Raw genomic sequence first — 14,765 nt, 5'->3', positions numbered from 1 at the left:
CCCAGATCTCTGTACTGGGGTGAATGTATGACATTGTTCTTCATTCTGTCCATCAATTGTTGTTTTTGCATTTGTCACCCCGAGTGGGAAGGGTATGCTCAGACGTGAGTCCCTTGCTCTCCATGCCACTGGAATCAAGCTATCCTGGCTGACGAGGGCTGAAAGCCCGAAACCGGTCCTAGGATGCTTGTTTCCAGTCCAGGGAGGACCTGGCTTGGCAGTTCGGGCTGGACTGTTCCCATGGGGCACAGGGTCAAGACTGATTTGCATATGGCTGGGTTCAAACTGGAATGGCATGGTGAGCAAAAAAACGATGGATTTAGGCCCAGATCTCTGTACTGGGGTGAATGTATGACATTGTTCTTCATTCTGTCCATCAATTGTTGTTTTTGCATTTGTCACCCCGAGTGGGAAGGGTATGCTCAGACGTGAGTCCCTTGCTCTCCATGCCACTGGAATCAAGCTATCCTGGCTGACGAGGGCTGAAAGCCCGAAACCGGTCCTAGGATGCTTGTTTCCAGTCCAGGGAGGACCTGGCTTGGCAGTTCGGGCTGGACTGTTCCCATGGGGCACAGGGTCAAGACTGATTTGCATATGGCTGGGTTCAAACTGGAATGGCATGGTGAGCAAAAAAACGATGGATTTAGGCCCAGATCTCTGTACTGGGGTGAATGTATGACATTGTTCTTCATTCTGTCCATCAATTGTTGTTTTTGCATTTGTCACCCCGAGTGGGAAGGGTATGCTCAGACGTGAGTCCCTTGCTCTCCATGCCACTGGAATCAAGCTATCCTGGCTGACGAGGGCTGAAAGCCCGAAACCGGTCCTAGGATGCTTGTTTCCAGTCCAGGGAGGACCTGGCTTGGCAGTTCGGGCTGGACTGTTCCCATGGGGCACAGGGTCAAGACTGATTTGCATATGGCTGGGTTCAAACTGGAATGGCATGGTGAGCAAAAAAACGATGGATTTAGGCCCAGATCTCTGTACTGGGGTGAATGTATGACATTGTTCTTCATTCTGTCCATCAATTGTTGTTTATGCTGAAAGGACTGCCACTCTGCTGATCTTCTACTTTGTTGGACTCCTGCCTTGCTGTCCTGCCCTGCTGTCTGCTGTTCCTCTGCCTGGGTGAGGAGGACTGAACCTGCACCAGTTGAACCCAGAGTGACTCCAAGGGCTAGCTGGCGGACCTCCTGACCTGAAGTCTCAGGCCATAATAGACTTCTAACTTGTCTGCTTCGGCACCTGGAATCGGCCATCTGTAAGTCTGCCCTGCCAAGTGGTGTCAGCCGTGTACTGAACCCTTGCAAAATGAGTCCTAAGGTCCTTGCTTCAGCGAATCCCGTGCATCCTCTTCGAAATCAGCTCAGTTACGTGGATTGGAGCCGGCGCATCGCTCATGTTGCATGACCACAACTGCCACAGCTCCCCTGCTGTATGGATACGCCCAAACGCATCGCCATTGAAATCACCTCTGCACAAGGTCTCCGCATCTCTGTCAATGGCATCATCGACGACGAAACTCTGCATCGCAGCTCATCGGAGCTAACACAGTGTCACCACTGCGCGCATCAGGTCTGGTGCATGTCGATCGATACTGACCCATTGCTTTGGATACAACCGATTCTTCGTCGACACAGCCAGGATCAATGTACTTTTGTTCAGAGGGACTCAGTGGGTCTCTGTATCTGGCTTGTGTTTCTTATCCTGACTAGGATTGTGGTTACTGCTTTACTAGGGCTCATACCCCAGTCAACCAACTACCCAGTTTCTAACAGCGGGGTTCTTGCTGGGTTTAAACCTCTCACATTTTGCTCCAGATTCCGTCTGAAAGGCTCAAAGGGATATGGCTACACCTTTGAGTTTAGAAAACAAACGATTTTTGCTGTGTTGGTGTTCTGCATAGTTGAGCACTACTGTCAGTATGCGGAGCAAGTTGCACCATTATACAGGTATAGATTTATGGATTTATCTGAGCGGCACTGAATGTAAGATTTAAAAAAAATGTTTAATCTTCTGCTGCTTGTTGGATAATCTTAGCTGGTAGTGTATGGCCATTCAGAAAGCAGAGGTGGGATCTGTGTGGCTTTGGGCATCCACAGTCCTGTTTCTCCTGCATTCATCATGTATGAATGTGGGCGTGGAATTCGTGCATGCATGTTTAATTGTACTCCCTGCATGTGTGTTGTAGAAGGGCTGGCACATGCACGTTATGGGCAGGAAATCATATGTCTATCAAAATGTGTCTTCTTCCTGGTGAACTTGTTAGGTTGTCACTGCAGCTCAGGAGGAGTCTGTGGGCAATTTACAATAACCCTCCGAGTGTACTCCTACGTCATTGTTTTGGAAATGTGCTGCCGTTAGCTGATGGTTTCAAGGAGGGTCAGTCTGATTTAAGGATTAAGGCTGCATGCTGGCGTAAAATGTATCCTGGCTGGTTGCGAGACTTCTATGATGAACTCAACCTGGTCAGAAGGGTACCCTTGATTGGCTTCGGGACTAAAACATCCCTAGGGATTATGTTGTTATACATTTTAAAAGCCTCAGCTTGGTTGCAATTTGACTTCATATGGTACAATGTGTGAGTTCTCCTTCTAGCATTATTAAGGCTGTGCCCTTAGGCTACTTTTGTAATCCTTACCCAATGGGTGTGATAAAGTCCCAATTAAGTAGCTGGTTTTTAATATTTCACTTAGCTATGCCTTTGAACCACTCCAAGATGTAAATGAAATCGACTGACTCTCTACAACCTTTTAATTACCGGGTTATCGATTCTATACTGTGAGGGGTGGTGGTGGTGGTGAGGGGGTTATAGAATATGATAGTTCCCTCACGTATAAAGACGTTTGTGCTTCAGGTTGACATTAATCTTTTAATCAAAGTTATCTAATCAATATTGTCTATCCTTCATAAGTGTTTAAGACTTGATTTGTTGCCAAAAAACGGGGCATACTGATTTCCATGTTAATGGTTTTAACTCTTTGTTATCATGCCGTTCACTCAACCATGGGCAGAGCCAATGGTGAGTTTGCTGCGTTGGTGTCAGTCAATCAGTCAGATTTTCATACATTACTGTTATCTGCCTCGCCTTCTTATCAAGTACTCTTGTTAAACTTGGGGGTCAGCGGGGCAATTAAAAATTTTTTTAATCATAATATTTTTTGTCCTTCTTGTGTGCATGTAGTGAAATCCCTAGACTTCGATATAGACAGGCAGCTGAGAAAATTTCAAACTCCACCTCTATTTATGTGGGTGGGTGCTTTTAAAGTCTCGACTTGCAGGTCTTGCACTAAAAAGTATTGTGGTTTTACCAATATTAATGGTTTAGGGTTGTCCTACTTCAGGCATGATGCATATGGTGAATCTTTAAACAAAGTAATTATGAAAAATTACTGATGTTTCCCCTACCAAGATAACACCGCAGTTGATGACCCCGGCATTCACAGGGGAAGGATTAAGAAGCACCATTGATTTTAACAACCAGAAGTGTGTTAGTGTCAAATTTTAAAGTAATACACGAGTGCCTTAGTGACCATAATCTTCTCTGACCATTTATTTGGGTGTGAAGCAGGAGAAGGGGTTGTCGATTTAAATGTTCAGAAAATTATGGTGTCAGGTTGAAGTGAGGGATCTTCAAGGTTCCTGCTTGATATATTGGGTGATGAAGGACCCACTTTTGAGATATGTTTGGATCTTGAGATGTTTCAATCTCTCTGTACTGCCATTCCCCTTAAATACACAGTTATGAACCATCATCGGGAAGATGGAAGTGGACATTTGAATCATACTTGCTCTAGTGCCCACAAACAAGTTTTAGCTTCTCTTTAATAAAAAGTGGCAAGATCTTGGGATGAAATTAGGGAATGTAGGCTTTACATATTTTTTAATAATACAATAAAAAAGAGGAAGGATGAGATTAGTGCCCGCAAAGATCTTGAAGCTGCTGCCAAATTTAAGGACAGTGTAGCTTTTTGAGGTTAAAGCGCAATATTTCATCAATAACATATCTTCTTCGGATACTATAATCCCTGACGATAAATGGTGGAACACTTTTCACAAGTGTTTAATCCAAGAGAGTGCCAGGGTGTATCGGAACCGCAGGAAGTAGTGGCTGAACCGGGGGGTTGGCACACTTTTCCAATACAATGTTCTGGAAGTGAGCTGTTCTCTGTTAAGCAGTCAGTCGGGTAAGTTCCCATGACAGGATGATGTACCAGCTGATTTCTTAAAATCTAATCCCGTTTGCTGGCAAATGTATTCTGTGCCACTTTTCGTGACTGAACTTTCAAGAGGGGTTAAACAGGGGTGTGTTTTGGTGCCCTTTTTATTTTCCTTGTATGTGAGCTGGTTGGAAAAGTTTTAAACAGCTGAGGTGAAAATTGTCCACGGTTGGGAAGACACCCAGTTCCGGTATTATTGTATGCAGATGATGCCATGCTACACTCTACACTCTAGGACAATTACTAGACTTCATTTTTTATTCAATGCTTTCGCTCCTTTTCATGAATGATTTGGATTTAAACATCAATTTAACCAAATCATGTTATGGCGTGGCTCTAAGGCAACTAAGATCAGACCCCATTATATAATTAATATAGAACTAGGGAGCGTAACACAGTTCTCATATTTGGGTATTCCTTTTGCTTCATCCATAGACTGGAAGCACTTGCTTATTATCAGAACCCAACAACTATTTAGCTCCACCGAATCTATGCTCCGATTTGCAACTAAATTAGGAGCTAAATCAATTAAGGTCTTGACAGAGATGTATAATTCCAAATGCATTTCTGCGGGCACCTAAGAGACTGACTTGAGGTTCTGTAACCAAAGAGCTCCTTCAGAGGGTTGAGCATAACTTTGTGTTGCCTATTGGTCATTCCTGAAATCATGCCCTGATTCCATCTGCCTCATATATCTGATTTTACAGAAGCTCAACTGATCATTCTGTGGGTGTCAATCTGGGCAAAATCGGAAACCGGGTTTCCCAAGACTGTTATTTTAGGATTGCATGCCATTGGATAACACAAAAGCCATATCCTGGCTTAATTATGTAAAACCTACCGTAGTACCTTCGGGGGGGGGGGTCCCAGAGATGTTTGAACACTCTGAGTTTATCAACGAGTCTAGAAAATAATGAGTGATGCATTTATTGTATGATTACCGAAAGGCTCTAGGAATGCTAACAGAAAATCTGAAATCGGGGGCGAGGGAACATTCTGCGATGGTAATGTGTCAAAGTTCTGCCACTTACTCCATCGGCTGTGGCTACCCACAGGACTCTTACCTTATCCCTACACTTTGTAATTTATATGTGCTCCCTCTGGTAGAGAGAGTGCAGACACACAGCCTCTCGCTTTGTGTCTTATGCTGACGACACACAGCTTATCATAGCCCTTACTCTAGAAACCGAGCACACATCCTGTCAATTAAACTCATGCCTAAAGCAGGCTACGGACTGAATGTCAAATAGCAGCCTCAAGTGTAATGGTGGGAAAATTGAGTTGTTGGCAATAACCTCTCAAGATGGAATGAACTAGGCGTAGCCTGAACCCCCAGGCTGTGAAAAGTTAAAGTTTCTGGCAGGGCAACAAATTATTAATGGAAACCCAAGCCAAGAAGTTTCAGCTGCATGTTTCAGATTCTTGTGAACTCTAAGGAAATTGATTCAGTGGCTCCCACCAACAATAAGAGTAGTCATACAGGGATTGATCAACTCTCCTCTCGACTATGGCAGCTCTCTTCTTGGGAAGCCCCAAGTATGTTATACGACTACTACAAGTTATCCAGAATGCAGCTGCATGGACTCTTCATAGACTCCTAAAACATCACTCAGCTGCCTGAGCCTTGGCTGCCTTTTACTGGCTTCTGGTCATGCAGTGCGTGGGAAGGGTACTCCCCTCATTCAGCAACTTCTTAGCTCCTATATCACTAGGAGGCCATTACGATCAGGGAACTTAAAGCTGCTGACAGTACCCAAGGTCAGAAAGGCGAGGTGTCATGGTAGACAATTTTTTGTACACTTAACCTCCAAGTTATGGAATGATTTCCCTACCAACCTTAGAATGGATCTTTCCGAAACCACCTTCAGAAATTCTTAAATACTAATCTCTTCTAATCTGTGCTGTGTTCACTCCATATAAATTAGCTAGGATACAGCAGGTGTGCCTGCCTCCGCATTGGGAGGCCCAAACGGGTAGCCGTAAGCTATACAAAAACACACAAGATACGTTTCTGACCTTTATCTATTGTGTGTTCATAATGCTCAGCATAGGTTTATCTAACGCGCCTTATGTTGAACACTGTACATTTTTGTTTAGCATTTCCTGTGAGTGGTACCTGGTTTCACTGCCTCCAGCTTGCCCCTATGATAATGTGTATGATAAACAAAGTACTTTGCACATTCTGATATTTTGCACTCTGTACCAAGGTTTTTGCTCCCGCTTTTTAAAGATCTATTTATATTAAGTAGCATGAACTCTAAATTCTTTTCAACCATTTCATTTGGGATATGTTTTCATGGCAGTAATTGGCTTTATTCATTTTGCTTTGAAAACCGGAAATCATATGGAATTATATATTATCTACTGGCGGTCGCCAGTAGATAGTTATAGTTAGGACCGTGTTTCCATAGGAAATCTCAAAATTCTATTTTGAATAACTTTGGCGCAGGTTGACGAATCTTCACGAAATTTTCCAAACTAATGGGGCGCTCCGCTCAGCTCCTACCCTGAAAGTCTCGGGGGGGATTCATCAAGCGGGGTCCGAGAAAAATGGGGGGTCCCAAAACGCGTTTTCCCCATGCATTTTCCCATAGGACCTTTAGTCGAAGGTACAGCCCGAACGGCTGAACAGAATTACTTGAAATTTGGCAGAGAGGTAGTCCTCAGGTCAGGCATGTGCCTTTTGGATATATGGTGTCAATCTGTTCAGTAGTTCCTGAGAAAATTGCAGTTAAAAGCACATACATATCTATAGCTGCGCACCGTGCGTGCACTCTAACGTACGCGAGCGTAATTCTGATTGGTGGTTACATGTCAGTCAACGTTCGAATCGGTCGAAATCAGGAAGTGTCGGCCGCCATTTTGTTTGTTTTCAGTGCGAGAGTGAAAAAGGAAGGTGGCGAACTTGAAAAGGGGGCAGGGTAGAGAGTTCCTGACCCCCTAGCCTTTGTCAGGGGGTCCCTGAAGGACCCCGAAGGCAGAAAAAAACATTTGAATTTTTTTTTCAAAAAATCGCGGGGGTGCGCGCACCGTGCTCGCACGGTGAAAAACTATAAAAAAAAAAAAATACATTTGAATACGTAGTTTATTGTAAAATACATATATAAAAAAAAAATAATACATACATGACTTAGCATTTAAAAAGCCGTACAAATTCACTGAAAAAAACATAGGTTTCACACACGTTATAGTTAGGTGGATATTTCACTCGTAAAAAACCAATGAAATTCCCCCGTTATAGTTAGTTCAGATAACTATAACTCGCGCAACCGCCACTCTATCACAAGGATGATGTCATCAGTGATGTCATGAGTGATGCCACTGACCATGTCATGAGTGATGTAATATGTGACGTCATGAGCAGGATTGCGGGCGCGCGAGTTATAGTTATCTGAACTAACTATAACGGGGGAATTTCATTGGTTTTTTACGAGTGAAATATCCACCTAACTATAACGTGTGAAACCTATGTTTTTTTAAGTGAATATATATATATATATATTCACTGAAAAAACCATAGGTTTCAGGGGTGTTATAGTTAGCTGGACTTTTCACTTGTACAAAACCATTGAAATTCCCCCGTTATAGTTAGTTCAGCTAACTATAACTCGCGCGCCCGCAATGCACTGCTGATGACGTCACATATTACATCACTCATGACATGGTCAGTGACATCACTCATGACATCACTGATGACATCTCAAATGACATCACTGATGACATCATCCAGTGAATGTGTGTTTTTCTGAAAATTAAATATGTTTTATATATGTATATCTCAAGGTCGATGGAAGAATAAATGGGTATATAAGTGTCTAAATGGATGATTTGTTTTTGAAAAATTGATTGTGTAACTGACTGATTAAGTGTATCATAGTGAATACATGGCTTAGTGAGTAATGTTTAAATATGTAAATATCTGTATCAGTCTCTCACTTTGTGTATAAGTGGCTGCATGGGTTGGTGAGTAGCTACATGGGTGTCTATATAGGTTATTAGTTGGTTTTTTGAGTATCAGTCTGAGTGTCTGCATGGTTCGGTGGGGGGTATTACGTAGTGCATAGGTGCATGAATGAGTGACTCACTGTTTGTATGGGTTGAACACAGCATGTGTGCAGGACTGTATGGGTGGATGAGTGTGTGTATGGGTGTGTTAGTGAGTGAATGACTGTCTCAATAGTGTCTTTATGAGTAACTACATATGTTTTAAACTAGTATATGTGACTATTGGTGTATATATGTGAGTATATGTGAGAGTGAGAGATTGAAAGAGTTCCTGTATGAATAAGTATGTGTTTCTATAAGTGATTGTTTAAAAGACTAAGTATGTGTAAGTTTCCGTAGAAGTAAGTATGGTGGTGTGTGTATAACTGTATATGCAAGTAAATGTATGTTTGATTCTTTATTAGCATGAGTGACTATGTGTGTGAGTAACTATGGATGAGTGGCATTGTGTAACAGGATGTATAGGTGTATGAGTACATATGATGAGTGAGTACATGTATGAGTGACTGTATAGGACTGTTGGTGAATGAGTGGATGTGTATGTGGATCTTAGAATTACTGAAGAGGTTGTTGTAACTGGTATTGGTATGTCCATTGTTTTGAAAATTTTACTCTCTATTTTTGAATGTGTGTATCAAAGGTTATATTAGGGTGAGAGGAGGTCTGCCACTCTATCACAAGGATGATGTCATCAGTGATGTCATCAGTGATGTCATTTGAGATGTCATCAGTGATGTCATGAGTGATGTCACTGACCATGTCATGAGTGATGTAATATGTGACGTCATCAGCAGTGCATTGCGGGCGCGCGAGTTATAGTTAGCTGAACTAACTATAACGGGGGAATTTCAATGCTTTGTACAAGTGAAAAGTCCAGCTAACTATAACACCCCTGAAACCTATGGTTTTTTCAGTGAATTTCTGAGGTTTTTTAAATGCTAATTCCTAACTATAACGTGCCTGAAACCTATGGTTTTTTCTGTGAATTTCAAAGGTTTTTTAAATGCTAATTTCTAACTATGCCTACAGAGATAGGACATGTGAAGAAAGAAGAAAAAATGCACAGAAAGAAACAAAAGAAGTGCAGAAAGAAGCAACAGAAGTCCTCAAATACGAAGATAAGTGCAGGAAGAAGGATAACGTGCAGAAAGAACAAAAAGAAGAGCAGAAAGAAGCCTTGTTGCAAAATCATCCTGTACCCTCAACTTTTTCAGACGGATACTGGTGGTAACTGAGTCTGACTAACCAGTCCTAGAGCCAGTGCTATGTTAAAAGACACTTAGAATACAGTGAAAACACCTACATACACTAGGGAACATTATGCGTTGGGGTCCCCCTGTGATTAGCATGACCTCCTCTGTAAGCCCCTAGTATATAATAGGGCATGGGGATTAAAACTACCTCTTAAAACAGGCCACAGGGCGTTTTTGCACACGTTAACTCAGGCCCCGTCCCCTCCATTCACCACTGTGTAAACACGCCCTGTGTCCATTTTTAGTTGGGAGATTAAGTTCATTTGAATCCTGAGGGTCCCTAGGGTCCAACTAGCCCACTAGGTACCTCCAGTAAGTGCCACAGAGCTGCGTTGCAGAGAGGTGTAAAAAGTGGCACGGCCTGGACCACCTCTCTGCAATGCAGCTCAGTGGCGCTTACTGGAAGCACTTGGTGGGCTAGTTAGCCCCCAGGGGCCCTCAGTATTGAAGGGAAATTATATCCCCAATTTAAAACGTGCCATAGTGCATGTTTGCACACGTCACCTCAGGCCCCGTCCCCTCCCTTCACCACTGTGTAAACACGCCCTGTGGCTGTTCTAAGTTGAGAGATTAAGTCCCCTTGAATCCTAAGGGTCCCTAGGGTCAAACTAGACCACTAGGTACCTCCAGTAAGTGCCACAGAGCTGCGTTGCAGAGAGGTGTAAAAAGGGGCTTGGCCTCAGAACACCTGGCTGCAGCGCAGCTCCCTGGCGCATACTGGAGATGCCTGTTGGGGGCGCGTTTGCAGAGTGCTGCACGGAGGGGGCATGGCCTCCGGCACGATGCCAGTCTTTTATTTATTTTAGTTTTTTAAGAAGGGGGGCTGTTTGGTTCCCCTTCTTCTAATTTATTGGCCCTGATGACCCCATCCCCCAGGGCCAGTCTCCTAATTATATTTTTTTGACCCCAATCCCCAGGGCCGGCCACTGTTTTTTATTATTTTAAAAAAATATATATTCATAGACACACCTAGGACATGCTGGACAAACCGTACGTACCTATCACCATGACGATTTGCGTGATATTCATTAAAAGGCGACTATGCATGCAATGAATCCACGTGGAATGTATTTACACCACTAGTGAAGCTCTGACATGTCTGATGCCCTACCGTGCCTAATCCTGGTAGACACCCTTGTCGTTTATTTATACAAACATGGGTAGCTATTGACGGGCACATTTAATACACATGCACACCAAGCCATTCAAAGGGGATTCGACAAAAATTCGACCAAAACTATGCAAGAAACCCCCCTCACGGTTAATAAAACACACATCCACTGCCGGATGTGTAATACTTTTTATTTTACTCTCTGGAAAGGGGACGAACATCACTTGAGAGTCACAGCGTGCTCCTGACAGAGCCCAATGCTGTGTTACACCCACCATTGCCTGCCGAGTGCCACACACCTCTGTGTTGTATTCCACTAGCTAGTGCATATGCTATGACACTCTCTAGCCCATGTGCACTGTAACACCACCCCGTGAATATGTCATGCCACACTTGTCTTCGCACGGGTTATATTGCCCCATCTAACGTGCCTTTCTCGATGCCTATGTTATAACGCACAGTGCTATGCCATACATATTACAATCTGGGATCCATATCTTTGTCACAGTGCATATGCAACGTTACACTCCCCAGCACATATTTTATATTACAACTTTAGAGACTAGTTAGGTTACACAACACTGCCCTGTGCATATTACACTCCAAGGCGCATATCGCATAGCACGCGCTAGTGCCTGTGCTATCTCGCGCTCTCCAATGAATCTGTCATTGCGCACAATGTATTGCATATTATATTTCACGCCCGGTTCATCTTATATCACACTTTTTGGTGCATAGTTTATACCATACACTATATCTAGTTTTCATTTTCAATCGTGCTCTCAGGACTATGTTCTATATAACACTGTGTTCACCTACCCTTTTCACGGGCATTACATTTTGCGATAGGGGGTGGAGGGTCAGGGGGTGTTTCTGCCAAGTGAGCCCGGAGTCACAGTCACAAACGTCCTCTTCTTCCCGAATAAAAGTGAGATTATGCTGCATACTTGTTCATATTTTAAGTAGTTCGCACAGACACAATGTTTTAAAAACAATAAAGTTCCTAATACCCGCCTTCTCTGAACAGTTAGCTTGCTGCCCCATCCCCTTCCTCCCTATCCTCTGTTGTGTGAATCCATGGACTAGCCTCCTCCCTCCTGCCATGCATGGTCTGATGTGCTGCCACTGCCCTCAATTTAGTATGATGTACCAGTCCACTCCTCCTGCCCTCCATTGCCCAATTCTATGCCCCATCATTGACCTCCTGCTTAAACTCTGTGCTTAGCTTGCTGCCCCTATTCTCCTTCCCCCTGCCCTCCGATGTCTTTGTGCATGCCCCTGCTCCATCCTTTTTGCCCACCATGTCCCATGGACCTGCCACTCCTATCTACTCTGAGTGTTCTGTTGAGCTGCCACTCCCCTCCCACCTGCCTAGCATTGTCAGATGACTGTAACCTGTCCCTGCCACCTCCACCCTGCCTGTCCACATGCCATGCCCCTATCCTCTTCCTCCTGTCCTACATGGTCCATTGTACTGCCACACCCTTCTGCCCTCCCTGGTCTGTTGTGCTGCAACTGCTCCTCCTGCCTGCCCCGTGTGGTCTGTTGTGAGGTCCCTTCCCCTGAACTTTCTTGTCTGTGCACAGGTCCTGACCCTCCCTTCTATCCTCCATCGTCCTTTGTGCATGCCCCTCCACCCTCCTTCTTGCCCATCATAGCCATTGTGCTGCCACTAACCCTCCCACTTGCCATGCATGGTCTTCTGTGCTGCCATGGCCCCTCCCACCTTCCCTGTGTGGTCAGTTAGCTGCCCCTGACCCCCTCCCACCTTCCCTCCATGGTCTGTGTGTATGCCATCACAGTCTCACTGTTGCTCTTCATGGTGTGTCTTGCTTCTAGTGCCCATCCTGCCTGACCTCCATGGCTATCTTGCTGCTCCTGCCCTGCCCCCTTGCCCCCAGCCCTACTCCCTCCCTCCTGGCTTGTCTGTTCCATTGTAATGCCCCTGATCCGTCCCTCCTGCCCTTTATGGTCTGTTATGCTGCAGCTTTCTCTTCTGTCTGTCCATTATGGTCAGCTAGCTACCATTGCCTCTTGCCCCTCTGTTCTCTGTTGTCTATGTGCATGGTCCTGTCCCCTCCCTCTTGCTTTCAATGGATTGTTGTGCTGCACTCCCGTCCTGCATGCCCTGTGTGGTGTATTGTGCTGCTGCAAACCCTGATGCCTGCCCTGCAGGGTCAGTTTGGTGCACCTCTCCATGTCCCTCCTGTCCTCTGTTATCCAAGTCCATGTCCCTATCCCATTTCCTTCCATGATCCAATGTACCATACTTGCGAACATTTTGAACTTGGTAAGAGGGAGATTTTGAAAAAAAACTGGGGTATTGATTTTCCCCTTTGAGTTACATTGAAAAAGAGGATATTGTAGACAGGAGACAGATCAAATAAAGCCCATTTGAGCTTAAAAACATTGGACGTTTCCTGGCTGAATCGGGTCTGTTGGCATGTATGGTTGTACTACCATTGCCTCTTCCTTCTGCCCACAATGGTCTATTACATTGCCACAGCCTTGAAGGAGGGTAGGTTTTGTATCACAGGGGGCCCCTGGCCCGTTCTGTCCACACCTGAAGTATGAGACCCTTGTCCTTGCCCTGCCAGCTGCATTTGTAGGCCGTATTAAATTGACCAGCGGGTCCTGTGTTGCTATATAATTATCCTGAGACATCCTTACCACTCAGCCAGCATAAAACCCCTGTGTAGGCCCTTCTGTTCAATATGTAGGCCTCTTTGTTAAATTGACCATAGCTCTGCAATTTTAGTGTATAGCAGTCTGAAGGCAGGTCTGCGAGGCCTTCTGATCCAAACTAGTAGCCCCCACCCTACCCGAGTGCTCCGTGCTCGGTATCAAAGTTCAACATCCCCCTGAAGCTGTCGACATACAGTAGGCTGCATCCTGGACTGGTACTTGCTTCCTGGGCAGGTTTCCCGCTTTTAAGGAAGTGGCAACCGCAGAGCGTCAAGTTAGGAGAACTGAGGAGATTTTATACATGAATATATTGAATTCCCGTACAATACCCATTATTTTCTGCTTGCTTTATGGAACTTACGATAAGCGATTGGCCTGAGAGACTGACCTTTTCACCCAGTCCATTGTCAGCATTAAGTGGGTAAATGACGAAATGTCTGGTAAAATCTGCAGACGAAGCTTTTGGGTAGCATACGTAGGTAGATGTAGCGTGCAAAGGAGCCCACAAAATGATATAAAAAGGGAGCACCCACAGATATCGACAGACTACCTCGCCGTCTGTATGTAGGTTAACAGGCAGTGCTGGTTTTCCCCAAGAGCTGGGAGCTCTTGTCTTCCTTTGCTTAAAATGTCTTGCTCTGCTTTGCTTGAAGTATCTTATTCTATTTTACCTATATGAAATGTCATGTTATGTTTAACCATTGTTCTCTTTACTTTTGCATTTAAAAGATTTTGTATTGTAATTGCAGGAATGCTTGCTCTAAGAGTAAACGTGAGTGTTCCTAGGTAACATTTTCCTTGGTGTAACTTGTTTCTCATGATGCATTTATAGATGTGTTTTCTCTCTCTCTCTGTCAGTACATTAATTGAGATACAGAGAATATTATGACAGCTGTATGATTATCTGGATTCTGTATTTTGTACTTTATGTCTCTATTCTGCGGTTTCTTTGAAGTTGCATCTTCTCATTAAACTGCCATTGTATTCTGCCTCCAATTCCATGTCTCATATGTCTGTTTTCTTCATTTTTGGAGCAAGCGTTCCTAGGCACCCCGGCTCAAATTAAGGTGCCCCTTTTGTCCCTGACTCACTCTCCTGCTCAGTTCTGTGGTGGCTCCCGAGGATCTGGGGACCGCCCCTAGCTTCCTTGACCCGTAATAGATCTTCCCTCCAACAGCCTCTCTTGCAAGTCCTGTATTGTTGGTTTGTTGCCCCTGCCCCCCTTTCCACTGCCCTCCATAGTCTGTTGTGCTTCCACGGCCCTTCCTGCCTGCTCAGTGTGGTTAAATTGTTGCCTTTGCACCCTCCTACCTGCCTTCAATTTTCAGAGTCCGTGCCCCTGGCCTCTGCCTCTCAACAGTATCCTAATGAACAACTAGATTGCTAACATTCTATATTTATTACAAAAGTGTGGAACGCCTGACATCATCTTGATGTAATCAAAACTGTAATACCTAGAGCATTTCCTTTAGAAATTACATATATGAGAGG

At 44.4% G+C, this 14,765-nt stretch overlaps 1 protein-coding gene across 10 annotated transcripts in view; it reads left to right on the top strand.

The window, feature by feature from the left end:
- KYAT3 (kynurenine aminotransferase 3) overlaps nt 1-14,765 on the top strand; it is a 492,939-nt gene that overhangs the window by 10,938 nt on the left and 467,236 nt on the right. Inside the window, exon 2 of one of the 10 annotated variants that reach the window (XM_085602136.1) lies at nt 14,024-14,046. The exons of the other annotated variants lie outside the window; for them this stretch is intronic. Coding sequence (XP_085458262.1) covers nt 14,026-14,046 — 21 coding nt within the window. The 5' untranslated portion in view covers nt 14,024-14,025. The remainder of the gene's footprint in view (nt 1-14,023; nt 14,047-14,765) is intronic. 10 annotated transcript variants of the gene reach the window in all.

This window comes from Triturus cristatus, chromosome 4_2 (assembly GCF_964204655.1).
Source record: "Triturus cristatus chromosome 4_2, aTriCri1.1, whole genome shotgun sequence".
NCBI lineage: Eukaryota > Metazoa > Chordata > Amphibia > Caudata > Salamandridae > Triturus > Triturus cristatus.
The sequence above is the reverse complement of the archived record's forward strand: the minus strand, read 5'-3'. Positions and strand labels throughout refer to the sequence as shown.